This window comes from Buceros rhinoceros, unplaced genomic scaffold (genome assembly GCF_000710305.1).
Source record: "Buceros rhinoceros silvestris isolate BGI_N320 unplaced genomic scaffold, ASM71030v1 scaffold3396, whole genome shotgun sequence".
NCBI classification, from domain to species: Eukaryota; Metazoa; Chordata; class Aves; order Bucerotiformes; family Bucerotidae; genus Buceros; species Buceros rhinoceros.
Genome location: NW_010419167.1, coordinates 26,807 through 36,549, shown reverse-complemented (window position 1 = coordinate 36,549; position 9,743 = coordinate 26,807). Strand labels below are relative to the sequence as shown.

The window sequence follows — 9,743 nt, the reverse complement described above, 5'->3', positions numbered from 1 at the left end:
TCGCTGCCCTGCTGCTGCAGCGACTGCCGGCGTCCTGCTTCCACAGCAAGTCCTGCGAAGTGAACTGTAATCACACGGATCTTTGGTTAAGTCACTGAAGAAGGCTGCGAAGATGTGAGGCGGGGCCCCTGGACCTAACACTGACCACAGCACTTGGAGAGCTAAGGGTACTTCCAGTTTAGACAGCAGCACGTGTCCCACTACCTTATGTCCTCAGGCGTGGCACTTGGAGAAGGAGGAGAAGGGGAGGAAGCATTCAAGGGGAGTCCCGGCTCTTTGGATGCCTCGTCTTCCCCACGTCCTTCATTTGTTCTCGATCAGAGTCTGGACTTTATAGACAAGGTCCCGAGCCAGCTTCAGGATCTGCTTGGTGTTGTGCCGCTCAGCCATTTCTGGAACAGACAGAAGGAACCCACAGGGAGGCTAGACCCGAGCACCTGGTGTCTCGAGGAGCCCCCCGGCCTCACAGCTCCCCGCTTCTTGGCCAAGCTCCAGGCGGGAGCTGAATCTGCGCACTTCTGCTCGAGACCCCAGGACCACCCTCGCAGACACCTGGCTCTGAAGAGCCACCACTACTCACACCACATCTCAGGATGATCACAGCCAGCAGGAAACACAGCCTATGCTCCCAGCTCCCTCCGAGCAGGGCAAGGTGGGCTTTTGCCAGACCCCCGACCACCACCAGACCCCCTCAGAGCCTGACCGCTCAGGGGCAAGGGGCCTCTCTACCACCGTGTTCCAAGTATCAGCATCGCACAACCAGACACTGCTGGGTTTGTTCTAAACGTTCAGCAGTCCAGCCCAGACACGACTGTCCCGTCAGACACGTGCTGCCCGCATCCAAGCAGCTGCCCCACGCTCAGCCCAGCAGAACACACGCTGTACCGTTGAAAAACTTGATGATGTCTGTAAAATCCATGTTGTTCTCCAAGATGATGTCCCGGTACATTTCCACCAAAGCCAGGGCTATGAAGAGCACGTAGTGTGCAGAGGAAACGTGCGCAGCCGCCCAGATGGTCTCCCAGACGGCGAACACGTCGTCATACACCAGCTCTGTGAACAGAGGGAAAGGTCCAGCCATTATGACAGCCGCCGCGGGTTTCCCGTCACCCTGACTCATGGAGCTCGCGGCACTGGGAGGACGCGCTGGGCTGTTTCTTCCCACAAGAACCTGCTCCAGCTGGCAGGCGGCACAGGCTTCAGCACACCGACCCGGTGGAGGGTCATCTGGAACAGCAGCTTCTGCGTCCAGACAGAAGAGCCAGCCACAAACCTACCGGGGCAAGGCGAAAGGGCAGCGTGTGGTAAAAGGTAAAGGTCAGGCGACGGAAGGTGCGGAGGGTGTGGAGAAGCGTGGAAGGGTGGCAGACCTTGCCTCCCTCCCCGTTTGCTGGTCTCAGCTGCCTCCCTCCCAGCACACACCTCTCTTGAAGTCCAGGAGAAACCATCGGTAGCAGAAGTAGAAATGAGTGTAATCACCGTTCTGGTGCATCAGCTCGAAGAGCTCAGAGTCCAGAATCTGCCAAGAAAAGTGCAAGGGAACTCAGCAGCCACTCTGCCTGCCCTCCTCTGTCCCCAGTGCTCTCCAACCTCACCGTCTGCCTCTCCCTCCTTGGCAACTCTGGCACGTGTCACCCCAGGCTGTCTTCAGAGCCCCCTGCTCTCCCTCCTGCTTCCCACTACTGAAAGCTCCTCTCCGCCCCTCCGAGACCCCCGTCCCAGGAACAGCGTTTCTCCCTCTGCTCTAAGAGGCTGCAAGGAACCCCCTACCTGGATCAGAGATCTCATGTTGGCAAAGTGGGTGTCCATGGCTCCTCCGTGGGGGAAGTTCTGATTCATCCTCTTCATAAGCTCAGTGAAACAGCTGAAAGCCAGAGCTTCTGCACAGGGAAGACAGACAGTCGCTGCTCAGCTGCATCATCACACCCTGCATCAGGAATATCCCTCCCTGCCCCACACCGCAGCTAGGGCCTCGGGAAGGCAGCTCACGCTGCAAAAAGTACACACTGTCCCCAGCTTGGGCTCCCAGGAGCCTGACATCAAGGACAAACAGGATCCTGCCACCAGCTGCTCCACAACTCCAAGCATGGAACCCTCCCACCATCAGCCCAGCAGATCCTCCCTCCCACAAAGGTATGGGGACAACGGAGCAGAGTCACCCACTCACCATCATCCAGGATGACCAGGAGAGGGGCTAACAGGTCACACATCCCCTGCACATAGCCAATCTCGATGTGCTGCCAGATGTAGCTGTGGGAGAGAGCAGGAAAGATGGCCCGTGAGCCCTTCCTGTGCCATGCAGGAGTGCCACAACCTGCATCAAGATCCTGCAATGGCCGTGGCATGGCCCTGGATCAACACCTTGCAATGGCCGTGGCATGGCCCTGGATCAACACCCTGCAACGGCCGTGGCCACCAACCCTAACCTTACGGCCACGGCCATTGCAGGAAAAAAGCACAATCAAAAAACACAGCAAAGTGAGGTGGTGGTTGATCAAAGGGCAGCAACCAATAAGAGTTTGTTAATTTATCTCTTGTTCTCAGCCTTCCCCCCTCAAATCATCCTCCTGGCTCCCTGGACCCAGTGTCGCAGGAAGCAACCAGCCCTGCAGAGATATCTTCCCATATTTGGTAGCAAGTCAAAATGTGTTCAGAAAGGACTCGATCCGCTGCTGGCACAAGGGAACAATCTTTTTCCATCCTGCCCACTAGATCCCAGATCTGCTGCATTGTAGGTCTTGTCTCGGCAGCCATCCCCAACTCCAACTGGCAGATAAAGCGACAGCTCTAATGAAATAGCAGCTTCTCCTCATATTTGCAAGATGAGTTAATAATATTTTAGCCTTCGCTGCCCCTGAAACAGCCGCAGCTGCTGAGCCGGAGCTGGTTCGAGTCGTGAATGGCACACAGCAACCTCTTAGTCACGGGGACTAGGCAAAGAGAACCAGAAATGCCCCCAGGTATTGCTGTCTCCTGGGTAGGCACTAACCACCCGCTTCAGGCACCCCCTCATTAGCGCTACAGCTCTGCTCTTCCTCATTAAAATGTTTTCTGGACATATTCCAGAGAGCAGGTGGGCTGCGCTGGGCTCGGACCATGAGGCCGCTCTGGGGAACCCTCTGCTTTGGCCAACAAGCCTGACACACGGCAGCCATGGGGCAGAGCAGCAGCCAGGATGGCTGGACTCCTCACTCCGGTAACCGTGGAGCTGTGACCCTAGCTCTGGGATGACGAAGGGATTTGGGGGAGGAAGTCAAGGAGACAAAACTCCTTGAATCAGAATAAAGTTTGAGGCTCTAGTGAATTCAGGGACACCGGCCCCCCTGCCAGGAGGCTGCTCTCGTGGCAGGGAGGGCTGGCAGCCCCCACCCTGACCCCCGCAGCTCCCACCTGCACATGATGTTGCGGAGTTTCTCCAGGTTGGCGGGGGTGAAGTACCAGTAGTTGCGGTCACACCGCTGCACATCCTTCTCGATGCGGTGCAGGTTCACCGTGTACATGTCCAGTAGCTCTGGCTGCCCAAAACAACAGCAAAGTTGATTTGTTTTCAAACTAAAACAAAAAAAAACAGTTACAAAGGCAGCGGGGCGACAGGACAGAGCTTGGGTGGGAGGTGAGAGCCCCTGTACCACAGGATCAGCACAGGGCAAACACAGGTGAAGAGTGGGACACCCAAGGAGAGAGCCATTCTGTGAGCAAGTCCATACTTACCGAATAGGTGACACCCGTCGAGGGGACAGCAGACGCTTCACTGTTGGCCAGGTCAGCTACAGCCAGAGAATCCAGCTGTGGGTACAAACTCTCCATCTCCGGCTCCTCGGAGAGGTTGTCTTCACTCTCCACCAAACTTTGCTTTTCAGCTTCACTGTCTGCCCAGCTCTCCACCACCGTCAGGGCCACGGCATCGCGGCCGCGCAGGGCCGATCTCTCACCCATCGGAACAAAGTCCACGCTTCCACCGGTGGGAAATTCACCTTCCAGGCTGTCTTGGCCCTGCAGCTTTTCCTCCTGCCGGGCATTATCCGGGTCCTGCGGGCCTGGCATGTCAGACCCACCGGCCTTTCCCTGAGAGCTGGCTGAGGACTTGTTGGTCTCCAGGGCACTGTCCTCGTTGCTGAAGCTGCGCTCTGAGAACCCCGATGCAATGGAGAAGTTCTGGGAAGAGGGGTGACCAGAATCAGGGGAGCATGTGCCATTGGGAACCGTCCCGTTGGGGATCTTGCTTTGTTTGCCATCTTCCAGCTGAGCATCTGCTTCAGGCTGTTCCACTTCATCGACAGATTCGAACACCTGCGAAGCCCGAGCAGAGAGTCATGGTGAGAGCTCAGCAGACCACTGGGAACAGCAGACCGCGTCATGTCCCCAAGTGCGGCATGATTTTGGTTGGTGATTTGCACAACTTGGAGCCCTTGGTCCTTGCTCTAAAGGGCTACACCCTTGGGCAGAACGTCATTTACACAGGTTGGTTAAACACTCGGTTACTGCCATTCAGAGCAGCCAAAGGCCCTCAGGTGTGAAGGCCACGTGGAGATGGTCCTTCCAGCCCGGGCACAGCAGGCTGGTGAGTATTTGAGCACCAAGCAGCACGTAGTTCTGACCTTAGTGGTTCCAGCAGCAGGTTTGGGAGGCATTCCCCTCCTCCAATACCACCAGAAGTCACTGCGGTTGTTGACCCACAATGAGCCTGCACCGGGGCAGAGAACTGCTGTTGGGTGGCTGATGCCTGAACAAGCTCGGGAGGACAAAGCACTGCCGCTCACCTGCGTGCTGGAGCTGGAGTCGCTCTGCAGCCGGGCGTGATTCTGTCGGCCAGAGCTGCAGCTCTGCGAAGACTGTGAGAGAGAGGGAAGAGGCCAGTGAAGAGACAGAGCGTGATGCCGGGAGTGGGGGGAGGCTCGCGCCAGGCTGTCAGAGCCGGGGACGTCTGCTTGTGGAGAACAAGCTGAAAACACTGCCAGTAAATTCTAGTGTTTGACTCAAGAAAGGTGTTCACGTCACATCGATTCTGCTACGCAGATTGTCACTCGGTGCAGCACCCTGCCTCAGCCTGCCACCGACACTGAGTGCTGGAAAGGGTGACAAAAACCCAAAGCCCAGGACAATGCAGCTGTTCAAACACTGTGCCTTTGGGTCGGAAAGGAACTGCTTTCTTCTGGCCTTCAGAGAGGTCACGTTGTCTCCCTGGAGTGCAAATTCCTACAAATCTGTCCTAATTTGGCAGCAACGAGGCTCACCCTGTCTTAGTTTACATAAACGATGAAGTCACAGGCTATAAAACAATCCCTCCAAGCACAGTAATGTTTTTTTTCCTCTTCTTAAAGGACAAATATTGATGTTTTAAGCCAGGCTCAGTCGAGGCAGCCCCTCCAAAAGCCAACAGCACCCTTTTCTGGCTTCCAGCTGAAGCACAGAAGGAAGCGTTGGGCTTTGGAGTGACCAAAGCTCTGCCTCGTGGACTCCTTCCAAGCAGCGAGGCTCCACTCATGAGCGAGTCCTCCTTGTTCTCCGAGCTGCCCCAGCCCAGGAGCCCGCGCTGCTCCCACGAGCTGCGACGCGCAGAGCACAGTGCTGACATCACACCCGAACAATGGGGTTTGAGGAAAGCACAGCATGTTCAGAAGGGCAGCAGGAGCTGTCCCCACCCCAGTATTGTGGGTGCTCGCTGGGCAGGGCTCTGCTGCAGAAGGAAGGGCGACAGTTTTCCTCCATTACCATGGGAGCGTTTTGTAACAGGAAATTTCAGATTGAGATGGGAAAAGGGTGAACCTTTGCGTGCATTAACCGCCAGCTCCTCTCCCGGTGCGTGTTCCCAGAAGAGGCAAATGTGGATATAAAAGAACCGCCACAGCGGAGGTGCTGTAGGGATGGGAATGATCCCGGGGATTTAACCGCCAGCTCCTCTCCCGGTGCGTGTTCCCAGAAGAGGCAAATGTGGATATAAAAGAACCGCCACAGCGGAGGTGCTGTAGGGATGGGAATGATCCCGGGGCTTCGGGAACGCCAGCGGTGCAGCCTACCTCTGCCTGACTCTTGTGGGAACTCTGTCACCCAGCTCTCACACACAGACCCCGCTTCGCACTTGCCCTCCCCGTAGACACGCGCAGCCCTCATGGCTGGGCTGAGCTCATCTCCTTCTCAAAGCACCCTCTCAAAGTCCCCAGAGGAAAGCAGACGAGGTCTCCAGGGCTGCACCTACCAAACCTTTTGGGTTTGGCCTCTGTTCACCCCCGGTGCAGCAGTGCAAGCTCAGGTAATCCAGCCTCGCAGGCTCTGCCGTGCCGGGCTGCTCTCCTCCAGGGACAAAACCCACATGGAAGCACTCCCTGGACTCTGGTCCCAGCACTGTCTTTCCTTGAACAGGCTGGTGCCTCCACACCCTTCGGTGTGGGCTGTGGGTCTGATTGCTCGCTGTACTGCTGGAAACCAGTGCCATGGTGCTGGGTGCCAGGGCTCTGACCCACAATGGCACCACACACCCAGGCTGTCCGGAGCCCTGGGGGCTCATTCACAGCCAGCCCTGAAGCCACCCTACTCCTCCTGCCCACAGGCAGCAGCCCAGGATTCCTCTGTGCTGAGCAGCTGGTGGAAAAGGGACCCAAGATGCCCACTGACCAGTTTCATAGCCCCTCAGTGCCAAAAACGTGGTCCTCCTCCTCTCCCTACTTCAACACCAACTTCCACAGAGCTAATCCTGATACGTACCAGGATCCCCCGCCCTGTCTTTCCTTGACCAGGCTGGTGCCTCCACACCCTTCGGTGTGGGCTGTGGGTCTGATTGCTCGCTGTACTGCTGGAAACCAGTGCCATGGTGCTGGGTGCCAGGGCTCTGACCCACAATGGCACCACACACCCAGGCTGTCCGGAGCCCTGGGGGCTCATTCACAGCCAGCCCTGAAGCCACCCTACTCCTCCTGCCCACAGGCAGCAGCCCAGGATTCCTCTGTGCTGAGCAGCTGGTGGAAAAGGGACCCAAGATGCCCACTGACCAGTTTCATAGCCCCTCAGTGCCAAAAACGTGGTCCTCCTCCTCTCCCTACTTCAACACCAACTTCCACAGAGCTAATCCTGATACGTACCAGGATGCAAACTGGGCAATGAATATCTGTCATTCTCCAGAAACCCCCACAAGGAGCGTTTCACAGGGCTGCTGAGTGTCTGAATTCGGGGCCATGGCTCCACAAAAGCGCTCTGGGCTCTGGCTGACCTCCTGCCCTCTGCCAGGACCCCCTGCCTACTCCTGGCTGCCCCTGCCTTTCTGGCCCACTGTGCCCAGCACCCTCGTACAGGGTCAGGAATGCAGAGCTGTTCAGTGCCGCTGTGGGTACCACAGCTGCAAGAGCCAAAGCAAATTGGTTAGACCTCCATCACGTCTCCCAGGCCACAGAGTCGGTCAGTGCAGCACAGCACAGCACAGCACAGAGACTGGCGTTGGGCTGCAGGAGATGCCCGCCCCTACTGCTAAACGCTGGGAAGAGCAGACAAAAGCGAGCAGGTAAGAAAGCTCCAGCTCTAGCTTGCACAGGTTACAGTGCAACGAGGCGCAGAGGCAGGCAGAGCTCACAGAGAGCCTGGGTGGGCACAGCCACCCCCGAGCACCCTCACCTCATTGCTGATCGTCGAGTCCCTGTGCATCATCCTCTGGATGTGGGAATCCAGACTGGCCCCAGAGGAGCACTTGGCCAAGGCTGCTGCGTGCGACTCCTTCTCCCGCTGCCGGACGATGGCCTCGCAGCCCAGCCACTCCGCCATGGTGTGCTCGTAGCAGGCGCGCATCTGGTCGTCAGCCTGCAGCGTTTACAGACAGAGGGTCTGGGAACAGCACCTCCTCCAGCGCCCCCCCAGCCCTGCACGGGCAAGCTAAGCGCTGGCTTTCATGCCATAACAACGTCAAGTCGCCCACCTCGGGCACAGTGCCAGCCAGAGCCTGACCCACACACCCTCGCAAAATTCAGGGCAGAAAAATGACCACCCATCTCCTGCCTGCCGTGCAGAGACGCACAGGGACGGAACATCAGCCGCACAGGGCAGTGCTGAGCTTGCTCCTATCAATTTCTGGTTATCCCAGTCTTTCTCCCACCTCCCACCTGCAGCCGCAGCACAAAGGGGACTCAAACCCCAGTGGGTTCACAGGGTGGACTCTGGCACTGGGACACTTCAAGCTGGAAATACCCAGGGCACACCAGTGCAGCACCACAGGCCGCTGAGCTGGCCACACACCCACACCCACCTCCTTCCTCTCTGCCTCCGTCATCCCGAAGTGGTAATGGCCCAAAAGGAAGGGCCAGACAGCCTTCCTGATCTCGTGCTGGATCCCACCATAGTAGATCAACCGCAGCAGCTCCTGGTCCTCATAACTCTGTGGGAAGAGCTCCACGTCAGCACCCAGAGGCAGCCAGGACCACAGCCCATCAGCAGGCAGACGGGAGGGCAGCCCCCGCCTGGCCACGCGGCTTTCCAGCACAGAGTGCTGCCTGGATGCCGGCCACCCGCAATATCGCTGCCCAGTCAGTGCAGATGCTCTCCTGGATCTTTGCTTGGACTTAAGCACAGCCAGAGGCCCCTACAGGTGGATGTTTTGAGAAACACTGGCTCACCACAGCCAGAACACAGCCCACCAGAGTCACTCGAGGACAATCCTGTGCCCTGAGCACCAGCAGCACATCAGGACTGTGGCACTGGTCACAGCTCTCCAGCTATCCCCTGTAATCTTACCTTACCATGCTAGGACTGCTTCAGTGACACTGCCCTGGATGTCCCAAGCCCCCCACAACTGTCCCATCCCAAGTGCTGGCCCTACCGTGCTGTCCTGCAGGTATCTCTGCCAGATGTCCACTGTCAGCCCCGAGCTGGCGTTGCAGGGCACGTCAGGAGACACGATGTTGTGGTTAACCAGCGCGGAGAGGTGGGTTCGCACCGTGGAGAGGTGTCTGCAATAGGCCAGCCCTGCACCAGGCAAAGAGAACATTCAGCCAGGGAATGCAGGGGGCCAGGAGAAAGCGCTGATGAAATCTGGACCCTCTGAAGCCATGTCCAGCTTAACCAGCAAAGCAGGGAGTCACTGGGACAGGTCAGTACCACATCATCTCATACCACCAGCACTGCTGCTCACTGGGCTGAAGTCCAGGGATAGGAGTTCAGATGTTTGCTCCCAATCCTGAGCATGTGCACGAAGGGTCCATGCAACAGACTGGTCCCAGTACCCTTGGCCTCTGCCCTGCTACCTCAGCACCACTCCTAGACCAGAGCCCAGGACCTTATCCCTTGCCCATCACACATCTCAAGGCATCACGGATGTGACAAGTACTCACAGCCGTAGAAGGCCCGGGAGAGGATCTGGTACTTCATGTTGTCACACAGGAGCTTCAGTGGAGCTCTGCCAACAAAAACATTCTGGGTGTGAGGAAAGGAAACACTCCTGTGCATCCTTTCAGCCCCTACTTGGATTGGACTGCTCCAGCTTTGCCTTCAGAGGTGCACCACAGGACCTCTGCCCAGCCTGGGAGCAGCAGTCTGCCCTGCAGGACATGGCCACAGAGCTGCTGAGATGTCCCAGATGAGGTGACAAGCTTCCCTTCAGCCTGAACATGTCCCACTGGGCACTGGACAACCGAGCTGAGTGTGAGGTGGAGACACCACCTGCACCAAAACTGTTCTAGTTCAGTCATCCAGTTGTCTCCCACCTCTGTCCCGTGTTTTATTTCACCTGTATGTCTCAAAGCACAAAGCTGTTGTACCTCTCGTGG

General features: G+C 57.4%; 1 protein-coding gene across 1 annotated transcript in view; it reads right to left on the bottom strand.

Annotated features, from left to right (window-relative positions):
- Positions 1-303: 303 nt before the first annotated feature.
- SGSM1 (small G protein signaling modulator 1) overlaps positions 304-9,743 on the bottom strand; it is a gene marked incomplete at its 5' end in the record, with an annotated part of 24,461 nt that continues 15,021 nt past the window's right edge. The window contains 12 exons of the mRNA XM_010138791.1: positions 304-392; positions 886-1,053; positions 1,423-1,519; positions 1,771-1,880; positions 2,168-2,250; positions 3,391-3,515; positions 3,712-4,290; positions 4,761-4,832; positions 7,603-7,785; positions 8,228-8,356; positions 8,798-8,943; positions 9,309-9,379. Of these exons, the coding sequence (XP_010137093.1) occupies positions 304-392; positions 886-1,053; positions 1,423-1,519; positions 1,771-1,880; positions 2,168-2,250; positions 3,391-3,515; positions 3,712-4,290; positions 4,761-4,832; positions 7,603-7,785; positions 8,228-8,356; positions 8,798-8,943; positions 9,309-9,379 (1,852 nt within the window). The remainder of the gene's footprint in view (positions 393-885; positions 1,054-1,422; positions 1,520-1,770; positions 1,881-2,167; positions 2,251-3,390; positions 3,516-3,711; positions 4,291-4,760; positions 4,833-7,602; positions 7,786-8,227; positions 8,357-8,797; positions 8,944-9,308; positions 9,380-9,743) is intronic.